This window comes from Pagrus pagrus, assembly GCF_965226575.1.
Source record: "Pagrus pagrus genome assembly, chromosome: 7".
Classification (NCBI taxonomy): Eukaryota; Metazoa; Chordata; class Actinopteri; order Spariformes; family Sparidae; genus Pagrus; species Pagrus pagrus.
In genome coordinates, this window is record NC_140191.1 from 3,621,945 (window position 1) to 3,640,853 (window position 18,909).

General features: G+C 41.8%; 1 protein-coding gene across 4 annotated transcripts in view; it reads left to right on the forward strand.

Annotated features, from left to right (window-relative positions):
• The window catches only part of sema6cb (semaphorin 6Cb), a 169,321-nt gene extending 161,425 nt beyond the window's left edge, over positions 1-7,896 (forward strand). For all 4 annotated transcript variants that reach the window (XM_084357221.1, XM_084357220.1, XM_084357222.1 and 1 more), the window contains one exon: positions 3,667-7,896. In XM_084357221.1, the coding sequence (XP_084213347.1) occupies positions 3,667-5,000 (1,334 nt within the window). In that variant the 3' untranslated portion in view covers positions 5,001-7,896. The remainder of the gene's footprint in view (positions 1-3,666) is intronic.
• The last annotated feature ends 11,013 nt before the right edge of the window (positions 7,897-18,909 follow it).

An 18,909-nucleotide genomic window follows, 5' to 3' on the forward strand; every position in this document is an offset into this window, starting at 1 on the left:
CCTCTCTTCCTCCGGCGCTGCGGAGGAGCGCGAGGGTTGTTCTCCAACCATATCACAGCTGCCGCAGAGCACCAGGCTTCAAAACCCAGCAGAGTGACGGTCTGTCACTCACCCCATCATGTCTGTCTGTCTCTCACTCTGCCGCTCTCCCCATCCTCCTCCTCCTCCTCCTTCAAATCTGCTTCATGCACATACATTCACTCGTTCTCTCCATTTTACTTTTTTTTTTGTAGCTCTCTCTTTCATCTCCACTCTCTCCCTTTGCTCTTGCTCCCCTGACTCTTGGATCTTTGAGTCCTCTCACATTCACTCCACTCTTCATCACCAGTTTGTCACCAAGGTTGAATTTCATCCCTTCATCTTCCTCTCTTTCTTTTTTTTCCATCCCCTGGCTGTCACCATCCCTCTCTTCCTTTGCCTCCCTTGCCTCCACTCACGCAGCCCATCTGTCTTTTTTACCTTTTGGCAGACTTGGGTATCTCTATATTAAGCCGTCTCTGAGCCGAGACCATGTTGAGTTGACACAGAAATATAATGTGACGACGTGAGAGAGGAACACCGACTCTGAAGCTGTGTAAACATTGTAGGGGCGTTCTGAAGGGTGCGTAAAGCGGCATTAATTATCACCTCGACTTGAAGTGACAATTTTTCCCACAAACTGACTTTTTTTATCTAAATTGAAAATATTTTTGTAGTTTCAAAGTGTCTTTAGTTTCCAGACGCTTGTAAAGAAAGTGTTAAGATAGCCAAGTCAGTGTGTACAGTTCGCCAGCACCTCCTGTGCGCCACCTAGCAGCTTGCCAGGCTGTCGGTATGATTCACAGGGTATTAATTTCACTGTGACCAGTGGCACCATATGTCCCACATGCCCAGTGATTGAGTCAACCGGCCTGTTCATGAAACGTGTTGTGACAGGTCGTCGGTAGGCTCTAGATGTGTTTACCTCAGCTGCGTGTTTCACCCCCTGCTGTGGCACTTGACTCATACATCTTAACCAGGAGGGACCCGTCGATAGGCCTGTATCCACAGACAGGGAAGTGTTGGGGGGGGTTGTGTCGTGGCCCAGAGGGAACAGATGACTCACAGGTACCAGGAAGCCACAAGGGGTAACAGGAGGCAGAAAGCACACTGAGATGAGAGCAGCCTTTCCCCGCTCATTACAAAAGCTGTACGCCGCCACCACCGCCGGGACACTGATCAGTTAGAATCACAAACTTGGACCCGCAACGTCGCCGCAGAGCTGATTGGCGGCCTGTGTAATGAGACCCCAAAAAATAAAAAAGATTGCCCAAGATTAAAAGAAGAGGTATTAACAGGCTCGCTGCAGCATCGCTTTTGATTGCGTCTCCCACTGGGACGCAATTATGATTTATGACTTTTTAATGTGGTCATAAGTCGAGGCAATCATAAGAATAAATGGCTAAAAATTGAGCATTTTTAATTGGAAGCTCTATTCAAAGCGTTATTTTCAGAGAGATTATAGTGCTCCACAGTGTCTCTCTGTAGGGAAAATGGCAGCAAAGCACCCCATGAAAATGAGTGTGGTGATACATGATGATGAGATAATAAGCCTGTACAAGCACACCTGCTCGAAAAAAAGGCCACCTCTAGATAATAAAGAGGAGAAAGAACTGACCATGTTTCACCGTAACTTCATGTCCTAAATAATAAACTTCTTTTCAAACTTTTTGCCAGAATCTGTACAGATCCGTCACAACGAGAGATAAAACTAGTTTGATTGTGATTGTGCCGTATCTTTACCCCGTTTGTAATGAGATTCTGTCAAATTAGAGCTGTAATGATGACAGGAGGCAAATGGCATGTCTTTCCATTTCATGCATTGTGCAGTTACCATGGCGGCAGGTGCCTTTTGAGGCTTAAGAAGATTGAGTTTAGACTCCCTCATTGGTGCTTTTATCTCTTGTGGATTTACAAGATTTGACTGAAATAATGTACCAAGTTCTCTGATCAGATTTTCCATCCCTGTAGTATCCCCCTAAAATTTGCCTCTAATCAGATACACACAGTGTGGAGGACCCTTTATGGTCCTTCTAACACACACTCATTACCTTTAATAAGGCTCACCCCTGGCCTCGGTTCATGTAGGAGGTTTTTTATTCACATCCTCCACTCCACCAAGAATGTAATTCCTTTTGAGATGTTGGTCTCAAATGGGTTGTAGAATTTCATCAGTTTTGGGAGGATTTGGGTTTTTGTTCATGGCTTCATCACATAACCACCTCCACATTAGTTGATAAATCATGATGCAACTGGCAGGATTGGCCGACATGATGATACCGTACGTACCTTGAAATGATCCTTCTGCAATCTCTCTGCTGTTTCAGGCGTCTGCAGACAATGTTGCAAACAGTTTTTGCATCAGTTTGGCTAAAAACTTGTTTTTCTAGCCAAAAACAGATTCCCATATTGTTATTTTATCTATAATCAGTGTCCAGAAAATTTCCAAGAGCAGATTATATTGTTCAATGCTACTGCAATATGAAATTATACACTATATATAGATTTTATTCATATCAGCCACATCATAACTCATTCAGCGATGAATAACAGCAAATTTCTACATGAGAATCTTCTGGAGAAAACGGCCTTCATTATGTCACGTCTCGGCCACTTAATTCAGATAAAAGATTAAAAATTCACTCTAATGCAGACCTCATTATTCAGCTGATATCCCCTATACTCATCCACCAATCATCCTCGTCATCATCAGTCTGAACATCTCATAAGCTATCATCAAGCCTGATTTAGACATCATCATCTTCCATTTTCATTCTTCAACGAAGCTTTCATCAGCCGTTGGATTTAGCTTGTTTGCAACACCTGCATTTTCTCCCTCCTCGGTGCTGCTCAGCTGTCCCCCTCCGCAGACTAATCAGTTTCACAGAAACTGTCATTAAGGGTGGAGAGGAGGGTCTGACACCACAGATGGCGGCAGCCTCTTGCAAATGAGCTCTGATTACGAGAGGTGGCAGGTTTCACTCCTCTTATAGTCGTTGCCTTTCACGCCATTAGGCAAACAGAGTGCTAGGGTCACATCACCCAAGGACATTTACATGGTAGATTTACCTCAGCTAAGTAACCTTGTGTTTTTTGGTGCACTGATGCACTGGCTGCTCCCTCAGCTTCGTTTTGAAAAGAATTTGACATCCTCATTTGAGTCTGTTTTGGCAAAGGCGCCACCCTCAGTGAGCGATTGGGTAGACCTGTTATTTTTGGCTCGTTCATCATACCAGGTGCTCTCACCCCTGATCCTCGCATTGGAAAGCAAAGTCTGTGAAAATGACATCAGGTTCCTGCTGCCGCGCTCCCATCAATATTTAAAGCTCTAACTCATTTCGGAGTTGATTTCTCACTGACTGGGGAACTCTTGGCCTCTGCCAGTCTGAGTGGAAAGCACAGGTCCTAGAAAGAAAGACTGTATTGATCTATTAACAGTGGAGGAAAAGGAAGCCAAGAGCTTAGTTCAAACACCTCTCCCATGCTGTTTCCCACGTAGTGAAGCCCCTGTAAACACAACCTGTCTGTCCCAGCTGCTACTTGACCTACATTAGCTCTTGAAAATGTGTCTTTTTTTCTTCTTCTTCTGGCTCAGTCAGGAAAAGCTCTAACTGAAGTACTCTTTTCTCAATCTTTTCTGTTTTGAAGGTGTGAGGCGACCACCAGAGCTGGAGAAGACCAATCACAGTGTCCATTACACTCTCCTCATCGCTTGTGTTTTGGTGGCTTTTGTCCTTGGCGCCTTCCTCTCCGGTTTCCTGGTCTCCTGCTACTGTAACCACACAGGCCACAAGACCAAGAAGCTGTCGAAAGATCCCGAGGCCCCGATCCCCCACGCCCTGTCGCTCCGCAGTCTGGCTAAGCTTAATGGTTTACTGGACAGCCAGAGTAAGGACGACAAGATGGAGGTGTCGTCTCCAAAGATCTACAACTCTTTCTTCGCCAACAGCAAGGAGCATCATCCACCGAGGAGAAATGTCCATCACGCAATGACAATGGGAGACCTGGTCCATCCCCATCACCACCACCACCATCTCCACCATTCCTCAGAGCTGTCTGGTCTGCCTACACCAGACTCAACCCCAGAGCTGCCTATCAAGAGCATGAAAGCCTTCAAGAACCAGTGGGAGAAGAACCAGAATTGCAACAATGCCAAGGAACCAAAGTCCCACAACATTGTCTCCAGGCCCAGCTCAGCCCTGCTTCACCAGCAGGTCTTCCCTTACTCCCACGGCCTGTCCAACGGACAGCCACTAGTCGGAGGTCATCTCCACCCAGAAGAGCGCAAAATCCATAATGTTGAACGTGTGTTATCACAACAACCTTACCCTGGTTACTCTCAGAAAGTGATGGAGGTAACCTCCCTGGATGAGCTCCTGAAGCACATCCACGAGGCAGGCGGCAGCAAGAACTCCCAGTTAATGAGCCCATCGGGTCTGATGGCCAGCGGTGGTTGTCAACTAGCATTCGCCAACCGCATCCAACCTCAGATTCCTGAGACAGAATCAGCCCCCTACTACAGCTCATCCACCTTACCCCGAGACAGCCTCACCCGACGCATGGATGTTCCTCCAGACATTCCCCCACACCACCAGTCCACGCTGGAGAGGAGGCACTCCTCCCAGAGGCACTCGCTGCTTACTGCAGCCACCAAGATGCCCAATGGAGGCGGAGTAGGAGTAGGTGGAGGAGGAATGATCCCTCGCCAGCACAGCTTCAGCCAACGAAACGGTGGGCCCCACCAGCCACCTCCCCTCCTGGCACGGATGAACTCGACGGGCAGCGCCTGCGAGGTTCACTACCCCCTCATCCCTAATGGGTACCTGACACGCCAGCACAGCTACAACGGAGAGCAGCAGGAGGTCCAACACCGGGGTGCTATCGTCCGCCGGGCCTCCTCTCTCAAACCTGACGTCCCTCCCAAGCCCCTGTTCATACCTGCCACGTCCCCAGTCAACCAACAGGGGAAGTTCAACTACTGAGGAGGTAACACTCCTGGACTAGAGAGGGAGTCTCCCTCGTTGTGTCTTCTTAAAGGAACCTCCCTTTGAAGAAAAGCAGTGGGTTCGAGGTTGCAGACCTTCACAAGAAAACACAACCAATCGCGTGGCAGCCAGTGTCACTGTGGACGAAAGCCTCAACCAAACTTGTTTTTCCCTCTTCTTTTTGTCCAACGAATATCTTTGTACCATATTGGTATTGCTCAGCTACTTGCTTATTATAGAACTGCTGACTCAGGTGACGTGATGCCACCTCCTTATATTAGGCTGCCAATGTCCTCAGTGTGGATTTACAATGCAACTTAGTTTTTGGACGCGTTGATGTTGGAAAAACTTTACACATCAGTCATCTTGAAGACTAAAAAGCCAGAGGCTCCTGCGATGCTTAGATTCATGCTTTTGCTTAACCTTTTTCTGATGTAGTGTTGGTAACCAGTCCCCACCCGCCCCACCCTCGAATGTGTTTATATTATGCATGTGTGTGTATATATATGTGTGTTTATATCCACACCGTATATGTATACATATACATATGCAGTATATGTAACCTGTGGTGAAAAGTCCGCAAAATTCCCCTGAAAGTAGTTACGTCTTTGCCTTACTATACTCTTTCATCTTTGGGCATATCAAACGATCCCCCCCCCCACCACCCCCTGAGAAAAAAATCTTAGGGGTTACCAAATCATGCACATCATCAATACAACCCTGTCAGTTGGCTAATAAAACTGAACCAAATTTGTTCAAGGAAATACTTCAACAAAGCAGCTATACTCGTCTTCTCTCTCCTCTCTTCTTTTTCTTTTCCCGTCCCAGCAGATGTCAAAGTCAGAAGTGACGAAATCGGGTCCATTAAGTTCCTTCGAGAATGTTTCTCTTAAGATTGGTGCTCCACAAATCTAGTGGGTCGAACATCCTCTGAAAAGGACAGTTAAAAAAAAAAAAAAAAAAAAACTAAAAGAAAACTGTATTCTGGACCCAAAGAGGACAAGAAGTCAAAAAAGGCCGTGCCATCTGGCAGAATGAGAATGAACATAAAAACATAGAACGGACTGCAGTTATTATAATTATTAACTTTGTGGCTATTGGTTGTAAATAAAGGAATAATTACTAGCCAAATTTTAACTGTATGTGTAAATGTGTGCCTTATTTAATAATAGTGTGTGACATGGGGGTAGGGGTAAATGCAAGGGGCTCAGATGGCTACTATGCTACAGTATATTGTAGGTGTTTCATTTTCTATGGTCGTCAGTACGTGTCATACAGTATCCTATTGTATATTTGAAGAGTTTCATTCCAGAATGAGATATTTGTCATTTAAAAATTATTTGTTATGAGAACTGCGAGTATGATTGTAACACACTCACTAATGAATCATGTATGTTATATCTTGAGTATATTGAGCCTTTTTTTTTTTACAAAGTGATATTTCACAAATTTTCATCTGTTATTTTGAGAGATATTAAACACCATTAAATGTATTATTCTTCGAGACGAATACAGAGTTTTGGAATGAAACCCTTCATTTCTTCTTTGTTGTTTTTCTGTTTGATTTTCTTATCCCACACGTGTGAGCCTGCAGATGCTTTTGGGAGTGTTTTGGCAAAGCGAGTACACACAGCCTGAGACTGCAGACGTTCAGGTTCAACTGCCTCCATATTATGTCACTTTCCACTGGGTGTCACTTTCCCGATTAGGTGCCATTGTTAACTTTTTTTTCTTTCTTTTAGCATTAGCATTAGCTTCTCTTTGGGTTTTCTAAGGGAGCGGTTCACAGTTCCTCTTAAGTAGCCATTGTAGAAGTCGATGTTAGATGAGCTGATGGAGCAGTAATATGTTATTTTGTTTCAAATCTAATGGTAATAAATATTTTCTTAGTAGTTATTCAGAAGAGATAGTAGAAAACATAATGTGACACTAAATTGTATAAAAGGAGAATAGATGCAGGATGAAGGCATGAAACTGGACTTCTACAATGGTTACCGCTGTCGATTTTTGACTTACCTGCGACACCAGGTGTCAACTCCAGCGACACAGGGAGCGAATAGGAGTGGAGACAACAAAGTTTCTGTTTAGGAATGTGTGGAAACGTGGAGAAGTGCAATGAACTCTGATCCGACGAGCTGAGATAGTCTCTCGGATCGATACAGTGTTGGTTCCCAGGAGGCCACGCTGCCGAACATCTCCTGAGGGGTCTCCCTCGGGGATGGAGATGCCGGTCGGCCTCTGCGTCAGAAACATCACAGCTTCGAGACTCTCCGCTGTTGCACTTTTCAGCAGAGTCACTTTGGTCACGGTCGACTGGAACCGTGATCAATTCTGTGAAAACAGCACTATGTTATTTACTGTATCTGAAAGTGGTGTTTATTGATTGAAATTTCCCAGAGCTCATTTGAGCCAATATAAAGTTTACTATTCATACTCAAGCTCCAGTAAATAAAGGTCCGACCGCAGCGTTTGTTTAAAGGAAAAAAAAAAAAGTTGATTTGGATATTAACAGGCAGCAGAGCATTAAATAGCTTTTTGGAACAACAAATACAAAACATCCAACTTGATTTAAGGTCGTGACCGTAATGGTTTATAAGAGGAATTGTGGCAGCTACAGTGTTTGATGAGTGGAAGTGTTTTTTTTTTTTGTTTCATTATTTTTTCTGCCGGTGACAGATTGTATGGGTTGAGGGAGCGGTCTCGCCTCTTAAAAGCTCTAAAATCAGTATTTGATTTGGTGTAAATACATTCTATCTGGGCGGGGTCTCATTGATTCAGTATTATGTTTTTTTTCTGTTTGATTTCCAGGCTACGCCTCTTGAATTAATATGAATTTGGTCTCACAGAATACCATTGTATGTCTCTTATACTAGGAATAAAATTAAAAATATGATGCAAGTGTCTCACTGGTGAATGTGTGTGGGTGATGCACGAGGGGTGGAAACAAACACAGTAACTTTACAGAACTTTGTTTCGTTGTCGGGTGTTGATTTATCTCTCAATTGTAAGTTTATTTAGGACCTGGTGCTACGTTATATTGCTTTACCTCCACCAAGGACTGTTTGTTTGCCAGGATGTCTTCGAAAATAATCGACTGGTGGAAAGTTCGGCCACCGGCCAACGTTTTAATTTTTAATGCAGGTCCAGGATTTTTTCTGTTGTAAGACACTGCTTTGCTGGGAGTTGCATTATAAAAAGAGTATCTTGTTAAATCAGTGGGTTACAGAGAGATCCAAGTAGTGTTTAGTGGGAAAAACAACTCAAACTGCAGTCTACAAGGCCAAATGTATTCATTGTGTTAATACACGAGGCAACAATGCGCACGTTGCAGCCAGCAGCATGAAGTCAAGAAGATCGCGCACTCCTGTCTTGCTTGGGTAAGCCACAAGGAAGGTGAGTTTTATCCGTTATTGGCCGTATTTACACAATGTTTTTCTCTTTTAAAATGACTAAGTAAGTAAAATGTATTTAATATAGCAGCTTTCACAGAGCACGGTCACATATAAGATTAAATAAAACATCAAAACCATAAAAAACTAAACAAATGAAAGCACAGGTTACAACACTTGATACCAGCAGGTGAGACGAATGGCAATTTGAATAAATAAATCTACAGTTGCTTTTTAAAGGCATCGACAGAGACCGCATAATGTAAGTCTACAGGAAGAGCATTACACAGTGTTGACAGCCACCACTTCAAAAGCACGGCAGGTTCTGGGCTCTGTATGTGAAGACAAGGACTTGAATGAATCCTGAAATTTACCGGGAGCCAATGTGAAGGCTGTAAAATTGGCGTGACATGTGTCATGCTGCTGGACCTGGTCGACAGCCGTGCAGCAGCATCCTGGACCAGTTGTTCAGTGAGTTCCTCCTGCAAAGAGCAGCACGATCGATGCATCTAAAATACAAATATTAGAATAAATTGCTAAGCTACTCAGTGCACAACAGGTCACCTTCCAAAATTGGCAATCCAACATAACACAAGAACAACGTCTCCAAGAATTAATGAATGATTAGTTATTAAATAATTATCCTTAAATAGCCATCCTTTAACAAAGTGTCATATAGTGTGAAATATGAAACTTGGAGGAGCTGCGTGCGCTCTAAGTGCCTTCCACTATTCAAGGACGGGTGTTGTTTTTTATTTTGTCCAGCCTCGGTACCACCTGCAGTGTGTTTGGCACAGACACATTATCCAGTCATCACCTTGGACATAATGTTCCTCCAGCTCAGTACTGAAGGAGCTTCCATAATGTTTGTGTGGAAAAAATACATGTAGCTTTAAAACTCATACAGGCAGGTGTGCTGTGAGGCGCTACACGCCAGGAACATGTGACTGGGAGCAGGAATCTATCCGGACGAACGAAGACTCGAACAGGATCGTCTGCGTTTCTGAGAAGGTCAAACGGAATCAAAGTGGTTAAACGTGAGATCCATATTCTGAATCTTTCCGTCGTTACTTGACGCCACGGCAGAGTGAATAGCAGCCTGAACAAAACAGGCTTTCTGACTTCAACTGCTGAGTCTCATTGACTAATAGACCCCCTGCAGGCCGTTACATAAGAGATAATAAACTATCATGGTGTGAGCGCACCCCTGCAGCGAGTAAACAGCCGGGAACTTCAGGGTCGTGTTGAGAGACATTTCTGCAGAGTTTATGTCTGCTGGTGGAAACACTGTGTTTGGATGAGAACCTTCGGCTTAGTGATGGTCGTTCTATCGACACCCGATCAATCTGACTGAAACTATCATTAGACTGATCCAACGTATGATAACAAAGTTTTATTTGCACTTTTGAACCATAATTTGAGAATCTTGGATTTTTTTTTGGTTACATCATATCGCCCTCATCAAGTGTTACAAAATATGATGGTGACGATGATATAACAAACTTCTCATCATGCACAACATGTTTTTATCACACCCCTTTCACACTGAGCAGAGACCCTCTGACACCCATTCACATCGAGTTTTTGTCTTCAGTGGTGAAAGGATACAATCGACATTCATCACAGGCCACAAAAGTAACATGTTACAGTAACATTACTACTTTAAGCAGTAACGGAGTGATATAATGCATTTCTAATAGGATCTGCAGTAATACTATTACAGTCACAATATCCAGTAACACGTTACCGCCCACAATGAGGAGTTTATAGGTTAGATTCAGTCGTTCAGTTCATTTAACAGAAACCAGAAGAACCGACGGATAATTTATTCAGATTTGTCGGCATGGTCCACAAAAGAGATGGAAAAAAGTGGTGACTCCCTCTGAAGAGGTCTTTAAATCCTAAATTTCGTCCTCCTTTAGTCCGTAAAAAGGCTTTTTCATCCATTTAATCCAAGTCATGAATACTGTCCTGTGAAGTTCATCGGTCACCATCTGCCGTTTGGTTATGTTTCCGCCTACAGCATGAAAACGTCCCCACCGAGTAAAACAAGTGCTCCCAGTTTGGAAGGCCAGTCAGCTGTTGGCAGTCATGGAAGAACAAACTGTTAATAGCTATCAACAAATAAATCACCCGTGATTGTAGCCAATCATTTTCCCTTTTCCAACTTTGTGTGGATGGTTAGTTTGGTTAAGGGGCAGCTGAGCTAATACATGTGTTACTGTGCAAACTTTCCTAAACACAGCTGAACAACACCACCCTACTACCTCACTTTTTAAAATGATAATGACTAATAATATGTAATGAATTGCATTTTTGTAAGTAACCTGCCCAGCACTGTTCCTGGATCAGATGGCTCTGCAGTAGCCACGGTCACAGCAGTTCGACTGGCTGGATGGAAATCAGACATTGGTTTGTAAATTACGGTCCGTCTCCGTTGGATCAGCGCTTGAATATCTTTTCGTCGGCGTTGAGTCTCCTCATCAGCTGTTTTTTTTTTACTGTTCCCTAGTTGCCAGTGTAGCTGTGACGCTGAGCGTGACACACCAGAAGAAACAAACAGAAAGGCAAACTTGTCCACTGTATTTTCAGGTGGTTAGCCTCATTAAAAAGACAAAAAAAGGCAAGAATTATAGTGTAAATGCTATCAGGAAGTTGTTGACAGCTTTGTGTGTATTAACCAGAGTAATGAGGACTTTGTTCCTGGAAAGAGATGTTGCTGTTAAATCTCTTATAATGTCATCTTTTAAAGCTGCGAGCGTCTCGAGCAGATCTTTGTGTTATGTCGGAGGCACAGATCTCACATGTGGATGTTTCTCAAGGCTTCAGGTGAATGAGAGGAAATGTTGTCCTGAAGCTCACCGGGGAAATAAAACAGCAGAGATTTGCATCGAAACGCGACTAGAAAAGCACATAATTTCAATCATCCTCTTATCTAGTGTGCAGCTGAAACTCTCTGCAGGTTCCTCCGGTCTGATGCAGAGTCTGTGCAGGTCGGTCACAAAAAAAAGAGCTTTAGTGTCGTTTCAATGACATTAGTGAGCCAAACTTCACTGCGATGCCTCTCAGTTTGCTGTATCATCCTCCTGTAAATGCATCGCCGCTGAGGTGTTCTTGGATAAACCTATTCTGGCATTCAAGCAAAATGATGTTTTCCTCTAAATATCCACAGTGAGAGGACTGTGATGGGTGGTGAGATTGACCTTTTAGCCGCAACAGTTCTCCTAATGAGGTGCTATCGATTAGTTTATGCAATTATCCTCCCCGCAGTCTATTAGATAATCATGTCGGTGTGTGTGTGTGTGTGTGTGTGTGTGTGTGTGTGTGTGTGTGTGTGTGTGTGTGTGTGTGTGTGTGTGTTCCCTGGCTGTGTATCGTGAGGAGAGGAGGTGACGGAGAGACGGAGGTGTTTGTTGCAGATTGAACCCAGGCTGGATAATGGACAGCGATTAGCCGCAACATAATTATTGGATTCCAACAAAACGCGAGTCGATGGCCCAGAGTCCCAGAGAGGTCGGAGCTTTTCTCCAGGCCTGTTTGCACGTCTTCCACTCACATGGCTGCTGATGATGAATGAGCGCTGATGGAAATGAGGTCGTTATTTGACTCTGAGGAAATGTCATTTGAGTGGTGTGTTGTTGATTATTGGGATTGTGGTGTTTACATTTAAAGATGTGTGTTCAGACGGGACATGACGGCAACAGAAGCCAAAGTCTGACATGATCTTAAAGCAGAATTATGCTCATATAATGTTTATCGAGTTGATCACCGTAACGATGTTTCTTGACTGCTGCTAAACATTTTAGGACATTTTAGGTATGTTATAGAAGCAGCATGGCATGAGAATTTTAACCTAATGTGGCCCTTGAATAACTTTTTGCAACATTTAGCTAATAATAGCAGCCGTGCTAGCTACGGATGCACAATCGTGGGCAATTTTGAGGTGTACCATTTAAAAATCTGTTCTCTTGCTCGTGCAACAGTAGCGACGGATTGTTTTTAAGTCTATGGCGTCCTGAGCACCTCAGCCGTGTTCGTGTATTTGCTCTCACAGCCGAAAGTTCAACACTGCAGCTTTAAATATAATTTTAAATACACTCAAAGGAGGTGAAAGTGTTTTTCTTCCAGTAAGTGAAGCAATAGACTTGTTTTATTAATGTTCATTTTCAAACAAAAGAGGGGAAAACGCAGTCATGGCAGTCATTGTTATAAAGACAAATGTTGTGACATGATTTGCCATCAAGACGATAAAGGTTTTAATTTTTAATTGTGTTTTTTTAAATTTCTTCTCCCAGGAGCATATCACATCGTCAGCTGAAGCCTAAATGTTTTCAAACAGGCCTCAGTCTAGCCTGGAGCTACGTCCAAATCCCTGATTCGAGATTGAGCAATTTGCAAGTGAGACTGACATTTATACCTCTTTGTTTCTGTGTTTTGTTTCCTTTAGTGAACATTAATGTGGTGAAATCCCCCCCGGAGACTTTCCCCTGCAAAACATTTTGATCACTAATCCAATTATTGACTCTGACCTCGTCTGCACTTTGGATGTCCTTAAAAAAAAAAAAAAGGGGGAAACAGGGTAAGAAAACATTGTAGTGTGACTGACGGAGAAAAAAAACATTTTCCAATTACAGTACACGGTCCCCTGCCTCCCTTAATCTGTCTGTCTGGTGACTCCATGGATTTTTTTTTACCCCTTTAAATGGGTTTTTGTGTTGTCAGCCATTCCAGTGTGACCTCCCGCACCTTCCCCACAACCCTCTGACTTTTATAAAATACATCTACGGTGGAATCGTGGTATGTGCCTCAAAATCACTTTCTATTCCCCACATCTGCACCCTGGCAGCAGCCGCTGACAGCTGGCATCACAATTCATTATGTCTCTGTCGGAAAAGGGCTGCAAAGGGCCGGGGAGAAGCTCTCACCATATTTCACTATCGAGACCTGTCAGTGAAATAATCACCGGCACTGACAAGTTGCCAGGGAGTTATTTTTATTATTTTTTTTATTAAGCTCTCTTCTATTAAACAGGCAGATGTTACGGACACACTGATCCTGGTTTCAGGACACGTGTACCGCTCCTCGTCCCCTTACGTGAAGTCACGCTCCTGCCCTCCGTCAGCGTTTCCCGGGTTTATCCAAGGCCTCGCTTCATATTGTCTCATTCATCACTGTCACCGGCTTCAAGGTAAAAACCATACAGACCCTTTCGCCATCCAGCAAAACACGGAAGCTGTGCTGAACCCAGAACGAGCACATTCACATGATCATTAACGACAGTTTCTAACTGAGGTTTAAAGACTGGGGTAAAGGTGGACGACTTCACTCTGGAGTCTTTGCCACAAGTGGGGCAAAAAAATGTAAAGTTTGGTCTAGGGGGCGCCAGAGAAAAGGCCAAGTTGTTACCAATCAAAAGGGTTTACCAGGAAATCATCTTCATGTGGAATGGCAGACAGCTACATGTTCACATAAGGCTGTGGAGGGGAGGAGGTGGCGTTATTACAAGCCAGCAGGGCTGCCAAATGGCCGACCACAGTTTGAGTCTGTGGGGACATTTCAAGCCGTTCTAGTGGTGACAATGCAATCCTGCAGCCATCTATCTATATATCTATATCTATATCGATATAGATATATAGAGATATAGATAGATAGATAGAGAGATAGAGAGATATAGACATAGATATAGAGATATAGACATAGATATAGAGATATAGACATAGAGATAGAGATAGATATAGAGATAGGGATAGATAGAGATAGATAGAAAGAGAGATAGAGATATAGAGATAGATATACAGACAGAGATAGGTTTAGAGAGATATATATAGAGAGATATAGACATAGATATGAAGATATAGAGATAGGGAGAGATAGAGATAGATATAGAGAGATCGAGAGAGAGAGAGATAGGGAGAGAGAGAGATAGCTAGAGATAGGGAGAGATAGAAAGAGATAGATAGAGATAGGGAGAGATAGAGATAGATATAGAGATAGAGATATAGAGATAGATATACAGACATAGAGATAGATTTAGAGATATAGAGATAGATATACAGACATAGAGATAGATTTAGAGATATAGAGATAGATAGATAGATAGATAGATAGATAGATAGATAGATAGATAGATAGATAGGGAGAGATAGAGAGAGATAGAGAGAGAGAGATAGAGATATAGAGATAGATATAGAGACATAGAGATAGATTTAGAGATATAGAGATAGATAGATAGAGAGAGATAGAGATAATGAGATAGATATACAGACATAGAGATAGATTTAGAGATATAGAGATAGATAGATAGATAGATAGATAGATAGATAGATAGATAGATAGATAGATAGGGAGAGATAGAGAGAGAGATAGATATAGAGACTGGGGTCCACTCAGTCATCAGAGTTATACCCGTTGGGACAAACATCCAACAGAATCTTTACATGCAGAATTCTGCAGACACATTTTACATGTACACAGAAACACACCAACAAATGCATGTAGAGCAGAATGAGGCAGATACCCACTGATAATTAACATTCAAAGGAGAACGCTCAACTTTTTTAACCACCTGAAATCCTGCCCCCGAGACACCCTCCACTCCAAAGCCCTCCAAACTCAAGCCCAGAAAAGAGTCCCTTATGTCAGCTGGTACTGAGGCTAACTGCCCCCTCTCAGACACAGTCTGACCAGCCTCACAACAACACTGCTCTCCAAACACCAATCAGAGTGAAGCAAATTATAACACAATGTAAAGAAACCTACCTGGAACATTGGAAAGAAGAAACTAAAACCCAAAGTAGATTAGAATGTTATCTCGCCCTAAAAAGAGACGATGAATGAGCAGAATATCTTTCTACTGTCAGAGATAGAAAACAGAGACAGATCCTCACCAAGTACAGGCTCAGTGACCACAAACTGACAATCCAAACAGGAAGACACAAAAAATCATGGCAACCAAAAGAAAACAGAACATGTGGTCACTGCTCGACAGGTGAGGCTGAGACAGAGATGCACTTTCTCCTACAATGTAAAACATTCAACGAAACCAGGAACGTTTATTTTAATAAGTTTAATTTGGTAATCTCAGAGTTCAAAGAGCTGAACGACATATCAAAATTAAAAATACTCCTGGGAGAGGGAGACAGGGCATATCTGCTGCCCAATATGTGTCAACACACACACAAACGCAGGCACACGCACACACACACTGTATATACTGTATATATAATTAATGTAAATCAATATTGGTGTTGTGTTTCTGTTGTTATTTGTTATGTTCTGTCCGAATGTTTGGACAAGTTGTGTTTTGATGCTTTGGCAACATTGTTGTATAACTTTCATGCCAATAAAGCCTTTGAATTTGAATTTGATATAGAGGTAGATATAGAGAGATAGAAATTTATAGAGAGATAGAGATAGCTATAGAGATATAGACCGATAGAGAGATAGAGATATAGAGATATAGAGGTAGATATAGAGATATAGAGATAGCTATAGAAATATAGAGATAAAGAGATAGAGAGATAGAAATATAGATGTAGATATAGAGATATGGAGATAGAGAGAGAGATAGAAAGATAGAGATAGAGAGCGATAGAAATATAGAGGTAGATGTAGAGATAGATAGAAATATAGAGGTAGATATAGAGATAGAAATTCTACCTCTATATTTCTATCTCTCTCTATATCTATCTCTATATCTATCTCTATATCTATCTCTATCTACCTCTATATCTCTATCTCCATCTCCATCTTTCTGTCTCTCTCTAGATATAGAGATAGATAGAGATATAGATATAGAGATAGAGACAGAGAGAGATAGAAATATAGAGGTAGATATAGAGCTAGAGATATAGAGAGATAGAAATATAGAGGTAGATAGAGATAGCGAGAGATAAAAATATAGAGGTAGATAGAGATAGCGAGAGATAGAAATATAGAGGTAGATATAGAGATATATAGAGATAGAGACATAGAGGTAGATATAGAGATAGAGATATAGAGGTAGATATAGAGATAGATAGAGATATAGAGATAGAGATATAAATATAGAGGTAGATATAGAGATAGATAGAGATATAGAGATAGATATAGAGATATATATCTATAAAATATATTCAAATTCAAAGGGGCATGATTGGCATGAAAATTGGCATGAAAGTTTAACAACAATGTTGCCAAAGCATCTGTCCAAACACATAACATAACAAATAACAACACAAACACAACATATATATATATATATATATATATATACTGTATATATCCCTCTGACTTCTTGTTACCCAATCACATTGTGTTACAAAATATAATGGTGAAGACGACAAAATTCTCGTCATTTATGTCTTTCCACAAGAAATTCATTCAAAGTGCTCAACACCGTACCATAAATCACATGTACGATGTAGTGTATTAGCTCCATAACGTGCTAATTATGTGAGAACACACACAGTTTGCGTATAAACACTATCATGTTTTAATATGTAACTTTTAGCATGTTAACACTCGTATTGTACTGAGTCAGGAATGATGAATGCCATGATGAATTCTTCTTCTGACGACCATGAATGTTATTCCAAAATTTTAGAGCAAGCCATCCATTAGTTGTTGCTAATGAACTCCTCTTATCTAAACCTAACTTAGTTAAATTAGCTTAGCTTACCTTGGCTGATATTCTATCTGTACCAACACGTTGGGCTGATCCAAGTGCGTTTCTGATGACTGTCTGCTTTGTCATCATCATCCAACATGTAAGAGGATCAGAGGGTATTTCCTGTGTTTTTAATTTTATCTTTAAACGGCGGGACTGAAATCTACCTCAGTGCTTTGTGCTTTTTCTCAGGATGAAATGCGAAGGCTGCATTTCTGCCTGCCCCTAAGACTCGATTGAAAGGATCTGAGAAAGTGTCTCGTTAAAGCGGGCATTAATTTAAGTTTGTTAAACACCCCGGCACGCCTTTCATCTCCTTTGTGACAGAAACATCTTGCTGAAGTTGACAGTAAAGGAAGTTTTCAGTTAAAAGTCGGCAGCTGGATCTCTTCCCTGCCAGGATGGATTATGAAGGCAGGGGTGAAGGAGTCGGGCAGAACTTTTCAGAAGTCCCTTTTCTAATTAACTTTTTGAGCCTTTGAAGCATCGCGTGTGAAGTGTGTGTGTGTCCACGTCTGAGGAGGAGCGGGTGTTAAAATGTCGACAGCCGCCCTGTAAAGATCGGTGTCAGCATGGTGTGTTTTCTCAAGGTTAGATGTCCCGGCATCATTATGGTTATTATCAACGGTCTGATGTAACCACACTCTGACTTTAAGTTCTGTACTTCAGTGAAACTACGGGGTGGCTGGCTTTCCTACCACTCTGTATTTTCACTCCTACAGTTTGGAGGGAGTATGAAGTTACTTTGCAAATTTGAGCATTAAAATAGGATGCATTGGTGTAAATTAAACCACCAGTAGTTTATAAAAGGGACCTGACAATGTGTCCATGTTTAAATGTATCCTTGGATTGCAGAAATGTTAAATGCCGACATTTTATTCTGGCAACGGGGCTGAAATTTACGTCTTTAACGCCACATGAGGCAATTATTGAATCTCCCCACTCTCTTTAACAGTCGGCTTTTCACTCCACCTTCCCGGTTCGCTGTTTGAACAGCTATAAATGCATTTCATTGTTTAACTACAGTGAAGAAGATGTGTCAGGCTTTCGGACACATTAATCACACTGAGTAGGAGACGTTCACTGTTGGTTTTGGTCTTTAGATATAAAATAGCAGCAAAAAGTCTGCAGAATATTTAACAGTTATCCTTTAAAGTGCCATGTTTAACATTCAGTCCCTGTGCAGAGCGGACTCTCTTTTCTGCAACACTGTCCAGTATTTTGCATCATAACTCGGGGCTGTCATGATACTGAAATCTGTCTACTCAGGTCAGTTTCCAGTGTTTGAACTGAAAAGTGTCCATTCAGCAGGTTTACTTTCTTTTAATTAGAGAAGCTGCGACTGTCAGAGCGTCCGGGTCGAGCATCGAGTCGGCTCTGCCTTCAAATCCGTCCAATAAATACCCTTTTAAATAAACACAAATAAATAATATGAAGAACCATTTTTTTCTCCTGGTGAGCCAAACTGAAAAACGGACTACTTTAAGTGTTGGCACAAACACCGGTCATATAGCACATAATGTCCGCATAAAAGTAGCTCTATCTCATGTGGGTCGAGCTGAATTTCACGGTGAAATGAAAAAGAAATGAAACAGTATTGTATCTTTTTTTAACAATATATTTATTGACTTTTTAAAGTCCTTCCTCCCATCATTACAGTTATAAATTATAAACATACATACTTACATGTACACACAAACACATATATGTATATACATTTAAAAATACATAAATAAATAATAACGATAATAATAAAAAAAGGGCCATATCCAGCAGGGGTCGACTCCACTGGTTTCAAACAACAAATCCGATTGTATCTAAGCTTATGAGAAAATGACCCTCCTTCACACTTGATTTTATTACCTCAGTA